General features: G+C 40.3%; 1 protein-coding gene across 6 annotated transcripts in view; it reads right to left on the bottom strand.

Annotated features, from left to right (window-relative positions):
* The window catches only part of ULK4 (unc-51 like kinase 4), a 447,445-nt gene that overhangs the window by 159,720 nt on the left and 268,950 nt on the right, over positions 1 to 18,775 (bottom strand). For all 6 annotated transcript variants that reach the window (XR_003998867.1, XM_030551188.1, XM_030551184.1 and 3 more), the window contains one exon: positions 805 to 910. Coding sequence is in view for 5 of the 6 variants with exons in the window: in XM_030551188.1 (XP_030407048.1) it covers positions 805 to 910 (106 nt within the window). In the remaining variant the exon portion in view is untranslated. The remainder of the gene's footprint in view (positions 1 to 804; positions 911 to 18,775) is intronic.

An 18,775-nucleotide genomic window follows, 5' to 3' on the forward strand; every position in this document is an offset into this window, starting at 1 on the left:
TTATTATTTACATAGCAGTCTGTATATGCCTGAAGCTCTATACAACACACAAAAGAAAGAACTTGCTTCAAACAGTTTACAGTCAAATTCACAGAATTATGATAACACAAGTGACAACTATTCAGGTGCAGTGTTGCAGATTTTGTCTTGTTGGCCTGTTAATGTTTCCTTACTCACAAAGCCAACTATTACTAGGTACTATTGGTAATAAGTAATTAAAAATGGTCTATGCTAGCAAAATGCAAAATTCATAGATAAACTTTCAAACAAATGTGTTCTCATTTCAACAACAGAAATTTCTCACTACATCTTGTAAACTGAAGCCAAATTCTCTATTTCAATACATTTTATTACTGAATCTGCCTTTTATTTAGATGTGTAATGATTTTCATATTTAGAATCACTGAAGTCAATGGGGCTCGTCTTGGGTGCATCAGGCAGCCCATACACATGACAATGTAGGATTGGGACATTAATTAGTAAGAAAAGTTTATAGTCATAGTGACTGGCTCTTTCACAGATGTAAGTAGGAAGGTAGGGAGAATACAAGGAGCCTCCCTTCTTCCTGCGTGCTCCAGGTGTGCAAGGACCAGATACAATCAAAGTTCATGTGCTCTGGGCTCTGTACCACCCTTACACAAAGTTGTGCCTTAAAGGTACAATTTAGATTTCACTTAGTCACTCCTTTAGGAACTGTCAGCTACAGTACATAATTAAGTACACTAAGTAGAAAAGCTCATGCTACGATACACAAGTAGGCAAATATTTGGAGTGAGAAGGATGCCAAATATAAGAAACACATACCTTGTTCATAAAGTAAAGTCATGTTTGTATTTTTGTGGGCAACCAGATTATTCAGTAATGCAATTACACTCTGCATGGTATTACCCAGCACATTGTCCTGGTGCTCCTGTAATACAAATAAAATTAAACAACAAATAAAACATCTTCCAATACATTTTCTTATTTCAAGTTTAACAGTAGACTATTTCTTGCAAAATCTAATGGGAAATATTATCCAATTCCTTTAAAATTTAACTTAATGATTATAGCACAGTCACAATTACAGTACCATGACCTCTTACAAAGGTTGTTTAAGAGGCTATTACCTGCACTAAAACCTCAGATTTGAACTTCACATGTGCCATTTTGTCATAGATGAGTTAGAAAAAAAAAACTGGACAACCCTGAACTTTTAAATTTGGATTAGAACTTAACCAACCTCTAATAACCTCGTATTCAGAACTGATGTATATTTTCACTGCATTACATTTCTCTTACAGACTATTCTCATTTTATTTAGCTTTAGTTTGAGGTGCCACAGAAAGCCATGAGATTCTTTTGTTATTTTGTGACTAAATACACCAGGGGGCAAGATTTATCATAAATGTAATATTAAGGTTAATATTAGGGCTGTCAAGCGATTAATCGCGATTAATTGTGCTGTTAAACAATAATAGACTACCATTTATATAAATATTTTTGGATGTTTTCCGCATTTTCAAATATATTGATTTCAGTTACAACATGGAATACAAAGTGTACAGTACTCACTTTATTTTTTATTATAAATATTTGCACTGTAAAAATAAAATAGTATTTTTCAATTTACTTAATACAAGTACTGTACTGCAATATCTTTATTATAAAAGTTGAACTTACAAATGTAGAATTATGCACCAAAAATAACTGCATTCAAAAATAAAACAATGTAAAACTTTAGAGCCTACAAGTCCACTCAGTCCTATTTCTTGGTCAGCCAATCGCCCAGACAAACAAGTTTGTTTACATTTGCAGGAGATAATGCTGTCTGCTTCTTGTTTACAATATCATCTGAAAGTGAGAACAGGTGTTCACGTGACATTGTGCCAAATGTGCTAAAGCTTCATATATCCCTTCATGCTTCAACCAATATTCCAGAGGACATGAGTCCATGCTGATGATGGGTTGTGTCTGATAACGATTCAAAGCAGTGCATGTTCATTTTTATCATCTGAGTCAGATGCCACCAGTTGATTTTCTTTTTTGGTGGATCAAGTTCTGTAGTTTCCACACTGGAGTGCTGCTCTTTTAAGACTTTTGAAAGCATGCTCCACACCTCATCCCTCTCAGATTTTGGAAGGCACTTCAGATTCTTAAATCTTGGGTCGCATTCTGTAGCTATCTTTAGAAATCTCACATTGTTATCTTCTCTTTGCATTTTGTCAACTCTACAGTGAAAGTGTTCTTAAAACAAACAACATGCTGGGTCATCATCTGAAACTGCTATAACATGAAATATATGGCAGAATGCGGGTAAAACACAGAGCAGGAGACATACAATTCTCCCCCAAGGAGTTCAGTCACCAATTTAATTAACGTATTATTTTTTTTTCCCAGGTGTCATCAGCATGGAAGCATGTCCTCTGGAATGGTGGCCAAAACATGAAGGAGCATACGAAAGTTTAGGATATCTGGCACATAAATACCTTACAACGCTGGCTACAAAAATGCCATGAGAATGTCTGTTCTCACTTTCAGATGACACTGTAAATAAGAAGTGGGCAGCATTATCTCCCGTAAATGTAAACAAACTTGTTTCTCTTAGCAATTGGCCGAACAGGAAGTACCACGTGGACTTGCAGGCTCTAAAGTTCTGCATTATTTTGCTTTTGAGTGTAGTTACGTAACAAAAAAAATCTACACTTTTGATTGTGCTTTCATGATGAAGAGATTGCATTATGGTACTTTACTCCTGAGGGAAATTCTGCGCCACTGCATGTGTGCAGAATTCATGTTGCCCAGTTTTCTTTGCTTCCCTGAAGAAAGACTTTCTGACAGGGAAGCAAAGGGAAGCTGCAAGAGCAGTCACACATCACTCTCTGCCAGCACAGGTACAACGTTTCAGACACTGAGAGCAGCTGGTGGAGAGGTAAATCACCACAGGGCTGGGGACACTCCAGCCAGTGGCTCCTACCCTGAGATGGGATCAGCTGCCAGTCCTGGCTAGGCTGGAGGCAGGAGAGGATGGGACTTCCTTTTCCTCTGCAAGGAATGGCTGGGGCTGTGTCAGACTCACCCCCAAAAATCTCCCCCAGCTGCAGGAAGCTCATCATCCTCCCCTGCTTCCTCCCCCATCACTCCTCAGCTGTGGGGGGAGGGTTCACTGTATGGGATCCCTGCACACAAATCCCCATTCTGATGCCCCACTCTGAGCCCCCACATCCTGACCCCAACACCACTGACCCCCAACTAGCTGCACCCAGATCCCCACCCCACCAAGCTCCACTCCCCCATCACCCAGACCCTTCTGCTGAGCCCCAACCACCTTCACCTGGAAGCCCCCGCAGAGTTCCATTACCCCTGCACCTGGAACCTCCCTAAGGAGCCTCTATGCATCCAGATCCCCCCATTCCTAAATCCCCCACTGAGCTGCCTGCACCCAGATTGTCCCACACAGAATCCTCCCACCCCACTCCTGGATCCCCCCAGAATGAGTCCCTCCATACTTGGAACCTGCCTCTTTGAGCCTGCCTGCCCCACATCTGGTGCACCTGGAGCAGAGGGGCAGGGCCCCAGGGTGTTTCTGGGGCAGGCTCAGGCCTTGTTGTGTGTCAGGGTCGGGTGCAGCCTCACCACTGAGTCCATGTCCTTGAGTTGGGAGGCTGCAGGGTGATCTTGCACCTTCATGCAGCCAGTGGCCTGTGCTCCCCACTGCCATGCTGGAGTCTCTGCATTTGTTTACTGACAACTAAAACTTGCAGAATTTTGAATAATTTTAAAATATTGTGCACAGCATTTTTAATTTTTTGGCGCAGAATGCCATCAGAAGTAGGTACTTGTATGAGGTGAACTGAAAACCACTATTTCTTTTATCATTTTTACAATGCAAATATTTTTAATAAAAATAAAGTGAACACTGTACACTTTGTATCCTGTGTTGTAACTGAAATCAATATTTGAAAATGTACAAACCCATCCAAAATATTTAATAAGTTTAAATTGGTATTCTATTGTTTAACAGTGCAATTAAACAGCGATTAATCGTGACTAATTTTTTTTTTAGTTAAATGCGTGAGTTAACTGCGATTGACAGTCCTAGTTAATATATAATATATGGAGGACACCCATATTTACACATATAGCTTCATGATTCTCAGTGAGGCTCATTGTCGACAGATTGTTTCAGTGAAGTGACAGAATATTCTATATTGCTAAATTCAAGATGTTCTTGATCACAAGAAAAATGTTTTGTCTCTACTATCCTTAAAAATATGCTGTAATCAATCTGAAAGGTGTGAAAAATTGTGGTGTGATCAGTAATAATTAGCTTGACAACTAGAAACTAGTACAGGAACACTATGAGCTTGTGACAAGGGCGGTGTCAAATCTGTGCCAAATATAAATACAATTAAAATATTTTAAATCTCAGTTGGGATGTTCAAAAAACAGTGGATTGAATGTGTGCTCAAATGGGAATTATTTCTGAAACTCTGGCTACAGTGTCTTTAGTATACAGATGACATGCAGCAACATTTCTTCTTTCTACCAGAAATGGATGATGCGGGGTCAGTTTTTGCTTGCTTCCTAGCGTTAGGATTTGCATAAAAGCAAACTAGCTGAATCTTAATTTGTACAAATCTGAAATAATGACAGTGGGTTAGAGGCAGGGAAAGGATTTCAAGAGTATGATGAAAATGACTTCAGATCCCACTAAATACAGGGTTTAGCCATGCAATTTGCAACTTGATGCTCTAAAACAGTGGTTCTCAAACTTTTGTACTGGTGACCCCTTTCACATAGCGAGCCTCTGAGTGCAACCCCCCTCATTAATTAAAAACACTTTAAATATATTTAACACCATTATAAATGCAGGAGACAAAGCGGGATTTGGGGTGGAGGCTGACAGCTCGCGATCCCCCCATGTAATAAGCCCACAACCCCCGAGGGGTCCCACTCCCCCAATATGAGAACCCCTGCTCTAAGACCACAGTCTTTCTCTGGAATCCCAGCTTGTTCTGGGGGCCAAGAGCAACTTAATCTCAGCTACCTCCTCTGAATAGACATCTGTGACTTTCTCTCTCAGGTCTGCTATTACCACGATAATGGCAATATGTCCTACTTTGGGATATTCTTGATGACCACTCAGATGTTACAGATGGTGCTGAATGCAACTGATTGACTGTTAGCTAGTAACAGTCACAAGGAATATGTTACTGCTTTTCTTAAAATAGTTCCTTCCTATTCAAATTCTGGGTGCAATTCAAGTTGTTGTCTCATATCTATAAAGCCCTGAATGGCTTGGGTCCCCACTATTAGAGAGACAACCTCTCTTTCCACATATTATCATCACAGCATTTGAGATAAGGTAGAGCATTTGAGAGCCTAGATGTAACCATCATGTGGTTAGTAGCTGGGAATTCTCAGTGGGGGTCTCTTGACTCTGGAACTGACTTTCCTCAAGGGTCTGCTTGACTTTAGGATAAATGCAAAGCCTAAAATATAGGCTGATATATTTAAATACAATGTTGGAAAGTATAAATGTAAGCTCATTTAAAAAAATAAAGTAACCAAAACAGAAAAATGATGTCATATGGCAATGCTACTGAAAAGCAATTTTGAAATATATTCTTAGGAGGACTTCAAGTTTTCAGATAAGCATTACTAATACATCAACAAGATACATGTTCATCTGATAGCCATGCTTGGAGAACAATTAATAAGCACCAAGAAGATATACTTTATTCACAACAAAATTAACTAATGATATATTCTGTAGAAAACCAGTTCCTAAGAGAAACAAAAATGCAAAGCTGGTAAAAAGATCACTGTTTATGACAAAATGACAGATGACACTCGGTGTCAAGTACTTTCTGTGGAAGTATAATAAATGTATCATTCTGAGACCAAAGCACTATATATTTGATGTAAATATCTTGTAATCAACTTCACCTTTTTAAATATACACCTCTACCCCGATATAATGCTGTCCTTGGGAGCCAAAAATATCTTACCACATTATAGGTGAATCCGTGTTATATCAAACTTGCTTTGATCTGCCAGAGCGATGCTTTACCGCGTTATATCCAAATTCGTGTTATATCGAGTCATGCTATATCAGGGTAGAGGTGTACAATTGTAACAGAGAACTTGGTACTTATGCAGCATTGCAATCTTTTGCATCCACAAAGTTAGTAGCACTTAAATTAAGCCATATTTCTTAAAATGGAAATCAATCAACTGTGTTATATAACTCTCTAAAGAAAGATTGTTGCACAGGTGCCTTTGCCTCTATTAAAGCAGTATCAAATGAAGTTTACCGTACTATAACCTACACAATTCTAGATTTTGGGATGTAATTCTAGGTATCTGAGAGAGAAAAATACTCTCAATAAATAAATGATCATTTTAGGTGTCCAACTTAGAGCAAAATAGTATACTCAGCTAGATTACTAAAGTTTTACTCTCTCTCTATATATACATATGCATATACATACACACACATACACCTCTACTCTGATATAATGTGACCCTATATAACATGAATTCGGATATAATGCGGTAAAGCAACTTTCTGGGGGATCAAAGCAAGTTCAATATAACGCGGTTTCACCTATAACATGGTAAGATTTTTTGGCTCCCGAGGACAGCGTTATATTGCGGTAGAGGTGTATTAGTAAAACTGTTATATATATATAAAATGAATTATGGCTAGGTGTCATGAAGCCACAGGTATGCCTTACCTACACCTAAGGTGTCACTGATGGCTGTTAGGCTAGATTTGTAAGGTTTATGTAGAAAATATTTAACTTCTAAATAATCCATCAATGAGCAAAGCTGATCTAATTTGTGTGCACGACACCACATACTGTGGACACTTAATGAACAGTGCACTTGACAGCTTTAATAAAACATAGCATTTGCCAACAGAGATAATTAGAATTGAAGCAGCAAAATTCTAGTGTTTGGCAACCCAGATGAAACAACTTCATTAAAATGCACGGCTTCGGCAAATGAAAGGCAGGAAAGCAGTGGACCCTGAAGAATCACCCTTCTCAAAACTCATTGCTTCAGTGCTTAAACAGGACAGTTATGAAATACCAAGGGCATAACAAGGAAATACTAGTTTAAAAAATCGGCTTCTCAAAGAGCACTGCATTGTATTTAGGCCATTAAACTTTTTATTCTAATTTGAAGGGTTGTGTGTTAATGGAAGAAATCACTCACACTGTTTTAAAACCAATAAGGTAAGTAATTTTAAATTAGCTACATGGACCTGTGAGTTTCATGCAGATGCTATTGTATAAATCCCAGTAATAACTTTTTTCTTCCTTTTAGTGCATCAGAACTTAAAACAACACACCCAGACTTCAGCATTTTAACTACTTTGTTTGATAACACTGAAACCAGATTACAATTGTGATAAAAGTTAATCATCTGGAGACTGTACATAATATGTATATGCCCCCCATAGCATTTATTTGGCTGACAGTCTGGAAAACAAAAATGCTTTAAGGGTTAACTTCAGAGATATGCTGTAATTAAATTAAAGGATACCATGACATTTCACACAGTAATTCTAGTTCACTCAATGGAATTACAGTGGTTAAACTGTAATTATTTTAGGACCTCTTTCTCAAGCACATGACCTATGAACACAAGTTAGTTAATTAATACGAAATCACAGGATGTTTTACTATTTCTTACAATAAATTGATACAAAAGTATTATAAAAATGAAATATAGCCAAACTACTTCTTAGAAGGCTGTATTTTTTGTTTGTTGTCAAAAACTCTTGACAAAAGTGCAGGTTTATATTTTACTGGGCATAGTTTATTCTCTCTGTTAGTGAATATCAATGAGCAAAATAGACGCCTCTATATACAGTGTCTCTGGAAGCAGAAAATTGTTATATCGTTAGTATATAGCCTATAAGCGACTTTGTCAGCAAACATATGCACCATTCTTCAACCATAAAAGTAAGCTAATTGAGAAACAAGTCAATTCTGCCTAGTTATATACTTGACTGATCAGGCTTTTAAAATGTTTTGTTGCTTTAGATCAGTGGACTAGTCTACATAAAACGGAACGTTGGTAAACATGAATCTCAATATTAGTTTAATGTTGTTGTCTGTAGATGATCTAACTTAAAATAGGGATTATGTTTTAACAACCTGATATCATCTCCAGAGAAAAAAATAGCTCTGATGACTTCACCTTTCAAAACCATTCTTACTGATATGTAATAAATATGTCTAATAAATATAACATTTCAAAAGATTACAGTAGGGTGCTGGTCATGTAGTGAGGAGGTAGCCTACCACTTTGGCAATCCAGTTCAGGAGTAATCATGGATATCCAGCTTCTTGGATGTATCACAATGTTGGTCTATGCAGTGCACACGGGGAAAAGGAGATGTCTTGTGCCTTTCACTAAAATTCTTATTGGGGAGTGACACCAGATACCTCTGTGTTCTTGGGGAACCAGCATCCAGCCTGACTCATGAAAGACTCCCCTCCCACCCCCCAGCCTCTGCTTAAACCAAAACCCACCAGAGAAAAGAACTTGGGCGTTGGGAGACATACCTGAACCCCTCCTGACAAGGGTGACAAGATTAAGACATCCCTATTAGCATACAGAATGGAGAGCAGAGACAACTCCCCTAGTCTCATCTGCATGAAAGATGGGACAGGAAGACATCTCAATTTGCATACAGAATGGAGAACCAAGAACCACACTGAATTCTGGGACCAGATAAAGCACGGAAGCACTGCATCATGGGAATCTCTGCTCCAGATGCTAATGAACCTATATCTGCACACACCCAGCTCAGCAATTATCTGACCAGTTCTAAGTAAGGAATCCTTAACTGATATGCAAATAGTGAAGCCGCCTAGTTGCATTGTGAGCTCCCTGGAAGAAAACACCACCCATAGCCAAGAGTGATCAGCTCCTTTTGTCTAGTCTAAAGAAAACCCTTGAGTTATCAGCCTTACCTATAAACAAATCTATTATTCTCCCTTGAACAATTGTAATTTCTCTACAAAAATCTCTACTCACCCTCCAGTCAGTGTTCTGATGCTCAGATCCAAACTCTGCATCAGTTCCACTGGGACTCCATACTCTCCTGACTGATCGTGCTGGGGACTCTGCCTGCCTTCTGCCCTCAGGACCCTCAGCTACCAGCATCATCTGGGAACCCTGACCAGTCTAAGCTTCAGGGAGTGGTGAGATCCCCTTCTCTCTCTCTCTCTTTTTTCATGTTTCCTTTCTACCTTAGGTATTAATCTTTAATAATGTATGTTATGTTGGTTTAGCCCTCCTTGTGTAGTTATCACCAGTATTCAATAAATAACTTGTATGGTTAAACTGGCTGCTTCTCTCTTGCTGAACTTTACTCTTTTGTGTTTTTAGTTTCCCTCATTCACTCTGCAGCAACGCTTCTTTTACCTAAGCTAAAGATTCCTGCAGTGCCCAGAATACTGTGGGGTTTGCTCATCAAGTAGGTTACTGCCAGTACAATTGTGTTGTGAAGGTAGGGATAGGGACGTGCTGAATCTGGGACACATAAGGGTAACAGCTTGAAAGTGCTGCTTGACCCAGTCCGTGGAGCCCAGGGGCATATAAGGAGAGTCAACTTGAAAGTGCTGCTTCATCCAGCCCAGGGAGTCCAGGGACATATAAGGGGTCAGATTGACAGTGCTGATTGACCCGGTCTGCTCAGACTTGCTCTGTTAATGAATGTGTGGGTGGGTGTGTGTTCATAGACTCATAGACTCTAGGATTGGAAGGGACCTCGAGAGGTCATCGAGTCCAGTCCCCTGCCCTCATGGCAGGACCAAATATTGTCTAGACCATCCCTAATAGACATTTATCTAACCTACTCTTAAATATCTCCAGAGATGGAGATTCCACAACTTCCCTAGGCAATTTATTCCAGTGTTTAACTACCCTGACAGTTAGGAACTTTTTCCTAATGTCCAACCTAAATCTCCCTTGCTGCAGTTTAAGCCCATTGCTTCTTGTTCTATCATTGGAGGCTAAGGTGAACAAGTTTTCTCCCTCCTCCTGATGACACCCTTTTAGATACCTGAAAACTGCTATCATGTCCCCTCTCAGTCTCCTCTTTTCCAAACTAAATAAACCCAATTCTTTCAGCCTTCCTTCATAGGTCATGTTCTCAAGACCTTTAATCATTCTTGTTGCTTTTCTCTGGACCTTCTCCAATTTCTCCACATCTTTCTTGAAATGCAGTGCCCAGAACTGGACACAATACTCCAGTTGAGGCCTAACCAGCGCAGAGTAAAGCGGAAGAATGACTTCTCCTGTCTTGTTTACAACACACCTGTTAATGCATCCCAGAATCACGTTTGCTTTTTTTGCAACAGTATCACACTGTTGACTCATATTAAGCTTGTGGTCCACTATGACCCCTAGATCTCTTTCTGCCATACTCCTTCCTAGACAGTCTCCTCCCATTCTGTATGTGTGAAACTGATTGTTCCTTCCTAAGTGGAGCACTTTGCATTTATCTTTATTGAACTTCATCCTGTTTACCTCAGACCATTTCTCCAATTTGTTCAGATCGTTTTGAATTTTGACCCTGTCCTCCAAAGCAGTTGCAATCCCTCCCAGTTTGGTATCGTCCGCAAACTTAATAAGCGTACTTTCTATGCCAACATCTAAATCGTTGATGAAGATATTGAACACAGCCGGTCCCAAAACAGACCCCTGCGGAACCCCACTTGTTATACCTTTCCAGCAGGATTGGGAGCCATTAATAACTACTGAGTACGGTTATCCAGCCAGTTATGCACCCACCTTATAGTAGCCCCATCTAAATTGTACTTTCCTAGTTTATCTATAAGAATATCATGTGAGACCGTATCAAATGCCTTACTAAAATATATTTTATTTTCTCCTTTTCCCAGTGGGGGGGGAGGGTATTTACCCCAGCCAGGTTTCTTCTCTGCTCAAGTCCTACTCAGATTATGCAAGCTTTAAACACAGCCTGGATAAACCCTCTTCTTTCATTCTGGAAATCAACCACGGTGTCCCCTCTATTTCCCCAATTCTGTTGTTTGATGGCTATAGTTGCATTCTTGCCTCCTATGTTAACAAGTAGCTTGTTATGAGCCAGAGGAAAAGTTACTTATAGCAACAGGGGTTCTTTAAGAGTGTTGCCTCTGCATATTTACATTAGTGGGATGCAATTTCAGAAAAGATAAGATTTGGTAATCTTCTAGAAAAGAAGTTTCTGTTGGTACTACATAAGTGCTCCCCGGAAGCACCAAATATTTAGAGTTGAGGCTATAAATGGGCCATGTGACCCTACTCTTCTCATTTCCTTCTGTAAAGAAGAGTCCTATGGAAAGGGGGATAGCAGGCAGGTTTCATGAAGACACAGGCAACATGCCTCCAAGAACCATAATTATTAGAGCAACTATTTTTCCTTCTTTGAGGTGGCTGCTGCATATTCCAATTAGTGAGGGTCTAATGAGCACTACTACCTCTGGGAGGTAGGTTTAGGTGTTATAATAAATAAGAATAGCAGAATTACCCTACCACAGTGAGCATCAGTTCTAGATGTTAGATCAAGGGAGTAGAGCTGAGTGTGTTCAGAACTTTAGGTAAATGCCCTGCAGAGGTCTAAGGAGGAAACATTCTGGAAGCATGTCAGCAGTGCTACCCTAAGCCTGGTAGAGTGAGTTGAGATCTTGAGGTACTGACACCCTATCAAATGTTTAATGTTTCAATTTATAAAGCATAATCTACTTAGACTAATGCTGAGTGAAAATGGCATCCCCTTCAGTTTTCCTATTTGCTTTAGTCCTAGCCAAATAAAAACTCAAAGCCCTATTGATATCTAGGCTATGGAGTCTAGTTTCCACTGGATGACAGTATGGTTATGGCAAGTTCACCACAAGCTTAATAGCTTGATTCACCTGGAACTCAGACATCACTTCTGGTATAACTTTGGGATGAAGACCCAAATCAATTTTGTTTCTATGGACTATGGTAGAAGTAGGATCAGCCATTATAGCCTTCTGCTCACTCTTCTAGTAGATGTAACTGCAAAACAACATAGCAGCAAATTCCCAAGACTCAGTGTTGTCTTCTTCCTCTAGAGGAATTCTGAGAACTCTGGCACCAAACATCCCTTGGCACATCTCTTTTTCTTTTTCAAGGGCTACAAAGGGGCCAAGAGCTGCATCAATGTATCCTCAAAAGAATCTGCTTGAGGTTAAGGAGATAACTCTGAAGAGGATCCTATTCAGATAGCTTATGTTGTGGCATTAATTTAAATCAGCATCAAGGAAGTCCCTGGCACCAAGGGAGCACTCATGCGGCTTTGCTCCAGAGCAACAAAGCTCAAAGGGAATCACTAGTACCCGCACAGCAGTAGGTGCCTTTTTAGTACCAAGTTTCCTAAGTGCCTGAGGAGTCCCTGGGATCAGCGAAGGACCTGCACTGAGAGGTTGCTTAGGAGCTGAAATCAGCCTTGAGACCAACGAAATTCAATACCAGAAATTTCACTTATCAGACTGATATTTTCAGTGCAGAACAGTAGCTGGTTCTTAAAGAATATGTAGGCATTACAGCTATGGATTCTGTGTTGTGTCTAGCAACTGACATTCTTAGTTTCATGTTGCCGTTGGTTTGCTTGACTTGAAGCCAAGGATGGCCACTCTGCTCCCCTCTCCCACATGTAGATGGTTGATCCAACATCAGAATCCTGGGCCATACTTTTAAGACATCTTTGCTGAGGAAAGTCCTGTGCCTCTACTCCCTGCTAATGTGGACTCAAAGTCATTACAAACCAAACAGCAATTGGGGAAATAGGCTTCCCCCAGACAGAACAAACAATTTATTTGTGCACATCCACTTTTGGAAGCCCGCACTGCTTAAATCAACCTTCCTTACCCACATTCTTTGTGGTGTGATTAACTATGACATAAAAGTCTAAGACACTGAATGTGTAATGGCAAAGCTACCTAACATTTACTATCATGCACAACAAATTAAATAAGTTTTAGAATGAACCTTCAGAAATGGCTTTGGATGAGAAGGTGCCTGCACCCACAACTGGCTGCAGAAAAGAAGAAATTGGGACAATTAGGGTTACAATTCTCTTTTATAATCTTGGCTCCGAACATTGAGTGCTACAAGAGAGTTCTCATGTAGCCCAATGAACTCTACTTTCCAAAAAGTTCCTGAAGCTCAGCAGTGCCAAGAAGGCACATCATACAAGTATGACTGTGCAGAGACCACATGAAAGAAGAATCAACGTTATTGCACAGAATCACCTGAAAGAAGGTGCCAATGCATCAGGTAGTTCTATTATTTCCATATTCCCTGCAAAGCTTGTGTTCCCCATAATACACTTGTTCTTGACTGACAAAACTGATGGAAGTCATACAGTTGTTACTAATTTAACTCTCCTATGTCACAGCATGCAAAGCTGGTACAAAGCCAGAAATTGGGTTTTGGACTTTTTGACCAGCCATATGAATTTAATGTTCATTAAAGAGTCTGCAGACCTCGTTGTCAGGGGATGTTGTGAATGCCAAAACTACAAAGGGGTTCAAAAAAGAATTGGAAAAGAATATTGTTTGTGGTCTTAAGGCCATCTTGTCTTTGAAAAACTGTGTATAGAGCAGCTCTCTCATTAGGGCCTGCAGCAGTTCAGTTACTCTCCTTGTGGATGTTACGGCAATAAGAAAGGCTGTCTTTTGGCAAAGGAGAGTCAGGAACAAGTTGCTAAGGGCTCAGATGGAGGTTTTATGAGGGCAGTCATTAAGTGGTGAGACTCAACAAGCTGAGATACAGACCCGAGGACTTAAGATGTAAAAGGTACACTGAGTAGAGGTTTTTCTACTATTAAGTAGGACTAGCTGAACTGCTTGTGAACATTGTCCTTCCTCCTCATCTAAACACGCAGCATCCACACTGTGAGGTACAGGCTGCTCAGCACTGGATGTGAAATCTGACTGTGGTGCTGTCTCAGTAGGTTGGGAAGGAGATCTGTGAGGTTGAACAGACAGACTGTGAAGGTCAGAAAATCAACATCATCTTGCTCAAGCTGGTGCAGTGAGTATCAGGTTGGCATGATTCATCTTCATTTTGAGAATAACCTGAGGAATCAGTGGGACTGGCAGGAAGGCACACACCATTGCTGATTCCCAGTTCAGATAGAAGGCATCAGTTAAAGACTCTGGACTGAGCCCTGCTTGAGAGCAAAATCAACTGTACTCCTTGTCTTTTGTTGCAAATAGATTGATCTCCAGAATACCCCACTCTGAAGATGGACCTCAGAACACTGGTCTTCAAGGACCACTTGGGATTCTGGGAGAAATTTCTGTTGAGGTGATCAGCTAGCTAATTCTGTGTACCTGATAAGTGTATGCCACTTTTGCATGTCTTTCTTCATGCAAAAGTGCCAACATTTTATTGCTTCCTGACAGAGCTGGTTGGAATGGGCTTCTCCCTTCTTGTTCATATAATACATTGCTGTAGTGTTGTCGGTAAGTATGTGAAGCTTGATCTGAGCCTGAAGAGCCTGGCATGATTGTTTGAAGTTTCTGGACTTTGATATGATAGGAAGCTTCCTGCTTCTGTCCACAAATCCTGAACTTTCAATATCCCTATATACAGCCCCCAATATATTGTGGAGGCATCAGTAACTGCAGTCTTGGTCAATGGAGCACAGGCAAAGGGAATATCTTCACTTACTTTGTTCTGATCTATCCACCACTCTAAGGATGGATTGGTGATGGCACTCAGACAAGCCTGTCTAATGACTGACAACAAGGGAGATAGATCAACTTCAACCAGGATCGAAGAGAATGAAGATGTAATCTCACATGCTGGACTACGTAAAACCATGCAGCTACATGAACTAATAATTTTATACATAAACGGACCATAGTTGAAGAGTGGCACTGGAGAGACAAATTGTTCATTTGGTAGAAAAGCCCTTGAACTTATAGAGTCTAGTAGGGAAGGAAATAATTCAATTCTTTGTGTTGGAATTCATATCGACTTCCCTTTGTTCAAAATCAACCCCAGTTGATTCAAGAGATATAGCATGAACTGGATGTGACAGAGGACTTGTGCTTTGAATTTGTCCTTCAGTAACCAATCATCCAGGTAAGAAAAGACATGAAATCCCATTCTTCTTAGATATGCATCCACTACCACCATGCATTTGGTAAACACACGTGGGACTGATGCTGATGTTGATCAGTCACTATGAATCTCAGAAACTTCCTGTGGCTTGGGAAAAATTGCCACATGGAAGCAGATGTCCTGAAGATCAAGGGCTGAAAACCAGTCATTGTGCTCTAACACAGGGAGAATTGTAGCTAAGTTTACCATACAAAATCTCATATTTTCACATACTTGTTGAGACCTCAGAGGTTGAGAATCAGTCTCAACCCTTACTCAGGCTTGGGAATCAGGAAATAATGAGAGTAGAAATTCTTTCCCCAGGCAAGTGCCCTAAATACTGGGCTACAGAGTCACTCACTAACCCTCCTCTCTCTGGTCCAATATTTATGTATGCAAAGTAGAACAGCTTCAGCAGAAGAGATTGTGAGAGACCCACCCTAGATTATCCAGTAGCCTGGGGTTCAGGCACTCACCTGGAATGTGTAGCCCTGGGTTCAAGTCCATGCTCCAAATCAGGCAAATGATGGACTGGAAAACAGGTGTCCCCATCCCAGGTGTGTGTTCTACTCAGTAGACTCTTGGCTATAATGGAATGGGAGTCTCTCTCTCTCTGGTTTCTTACAAGAAAGGTTTGACCTGCTTAGGCAGCAAACTCTAGGAGAGGGTTCTTGACTGGGAATCATGAGCAGAAACAGGCACTTCCCTCTGGCCTGTCAGTCAGTGGGAACTATGCACCTAAGTATCTTTGAGGATCTGATTTCTTTCCTTTACATTTCACTCCTGAATAGTTCAGGCAGCTCCCCACCCAGCTTGCTGTTTTCTGAGAATCCATCTCTTAGGTGCCTAATTCCACAAGGGAATGCCCAGGCACCTAACTAAGGTGAATTTCACTGGGAAGCAGGGCACCCAGTAGTTAAGGGCTGCAATGCCTAAGTCCCCTTTGTGGACCTAGCTCCAGAAGCCTTCAGGCAAGGGGAATTGACTAATTCAGATGTGAAAAGCACTTCTACAAAACACGTGCCCTGTGTCAATCAGATTGCGTGCCTCATCTCTCAGCATTCTACACAGCTTAAACACAAACATTATCTTGCTACTCGTGTCCTTCTAGCAAATTAATGTTATCATTTGAATTTCCCTTCCTCGCACTATTTATTCCTGCAGCAGAAAACAACATTTTCTATTAGGTGGTATCAAGGCACCAGCCTCAAGGCAGGAAGTGAGCCAGAGCCAACAATACTCCTCAGTAAATTGGCTGAAGTGCTGAAGAGTAAGATAGTCAGCGTTATTTTTGTCCCTTGAGACAGGGCACATCGCTTTCATGTTTCTGCCCTGGGCTTAGAAAGACAAGCCAATCTGCTCTGAGCAACCTGAATTCAAGCCACAGGGCCAGTAAAAACAAGGCAAGAAAAATGATAAACTAATTTTCATTCATAACATATATAAATAAAAATTATACTTAGAAGAACTATATGCTCATTCGAAATATATGTAATTGTTAAATATATCTACTCTGTCACAGCGCTTGTGCTGAGTAGCTTTTGTATAGCTATTGATATTGATGTTCATGTTAAGATTTAAATTTTATTTTATTAAGAATTAAGTTCATGTAGATGCTGGAGGAATGTTATAGGGGATATTCATTTTTTTAGGATTTTTCTAAATGTAATAATCAGGGCCAAATTAAAGCGAACCATTGCCCCCTCATGGCCCTTCCTTTCCTTGGTGTTGCAGCACAATTAAGATGAATTGGGAAGTTCACTCCCCTCACAGCTATCACTTTGAGCTGTCTGGAAATTGGAGAGTGGTATCATACGGGCAGGGGAAAAGGAGAGAAATCAAATGGAAGGAAATCATTAAAAATCAGTTAAATTTTGGACACAAACACTAACATATACCTTACTCATAATCATATGTTCACTGCATGATATTACTACAAGAAAGAATTATGGTTGTTTGGGTGCCTTAACTGTGCATTGCACTGCTTTAACAGGTTTTGACTGCTTTTAAGTTTAACCTTAACTCTGAATTTCCTGGGCTTATAAATGCTTGGTTTGTGGATAATTACAACATCTCTAAAGTCTTTTCCTCTAAATTACTGATACGTAGTCTCACCCTTAACTCCATCTTAACTTAATGTTCCCAAACATAAACTATGTATATTACACCCCACCCCGACCTACTCCTTATCACTCAGCACTTATTCAGAAACGTGAGAGTACATATTTCTACTTCTTGCCTCAAGAGCTGTAAATCCTAGCTTAGCCCTAGAATTGGGGATGAACTCGTAAAATCTGGAGCTAAACTGAAACCCAGTTAACTGAACAGCCATCGACACTGGTGTGGGGATGAAGGTTCAGAATTTGGAAGTGAACCAAGATCAGAACTCATGCTAACCCAACTCTAGAGGGGCTGGAATAAAACCTTGGATCCAAATTTTCCTGAACATTAGTGGCTTTGAAATTCAGAACTGTGCTGCTCTTGACCATCTTGAGTAATTACATTTTACATTAATTTATAAAGTTAGGGCCTGATCCTGAAAACACTTACGAAAAGTAGTGCCTATAGCCACAAACAATTCCACTGACCTCAACAGGACAAGTCCTGGTAGAAAGTACCTCACTTGGTAGTGTTTTCAAGGTTAGCTCTTTTGGGATTTACACCAGGAATGTAGGATGGACCAAGAGAAAGAGGACATTTATATTTATAAATAATACTATTACTCTTTCAATTGTAAACAACAGGAGGAGAGCTATGTCTGCTTATGCAATAACCTGTTACCCTTACTGGGGTAAATACTTGGTCAAATCCCTCATAAATACAATTCCTAACGAAACAGACTGATGGGTTGGATCACAAAAACCCCCTCGGGAACTGCCAGCTGATGTGCCAAGACTACTTCTGCCCCTGCTTTCCTGTTCTGCCAGCTTGGGACTCCAGCACCTGCCTTGTTGAGTCAGACATGCCAGTCTGCTCCAACACAGACCCAGGGTCTGAACTATGTGCCCCAAAGCTGCAGACTTAACTGAAAGCAACTTACAGAAGTGTTCCTGTCTTTAACACTCAGATGCCCAACTCCCAGTGGGGTCTAAAACCCCAAATAAATCTGATTTACCCTGTATAAAGCTTGTACAGGGTAAACTCAAATTTTGCGCCCTCTATAACACTGATAGAGAGATATGCACAGCTGTTTGCGCCCCCCTCTGCTATTAATACAGCGGTTCTCAAACTGGGGGTCTGGACCCCTCAGGGGGTCACAAGGTTATTACCTGGGGGGGGGATCATGAGCTGTCAGCCTCCACCCCAAACCCCGCTTTGTCTTCAGCATTTATAATGGTATTAAATATATTAAAAAGTGTTTTTAATGTATGGAGGGGTGTCACACTCAGAGACTTTCTGTGTGAAAGGGGTCACCAGTACAAAAGTCTCAGAACCCATGTATTAATACATACTCTGGGTTAATAAGTAAAAAGTGATTTTATTAAATACAGAAAGTAAGATTTAAGTGGTTCCAAGTAGTGACAGAACAAAGTGAATTACCAAGCAAAATAAAATAGAAGATGCAAGTCTATGTCTAAGAAAACTGAATGCAGATAAAAACCTCACCCAGTAACCTTCCTTTTACAGA

This window comes from Gopherus evgoodei, chromosome 2 (assembly GCF_007399415.2).
Source record: "Gopherus evgoodei ecotype Sinaloan lineage chromosome 2, rGopEvg1_v1.p, whole genome shotgun sequence".
Classification (NCBI taxonomy): Eukaryota; Metazoa; Chordata; order Testudines; family Testudinidae; genus Gopherus; species Gopherus evgoodei.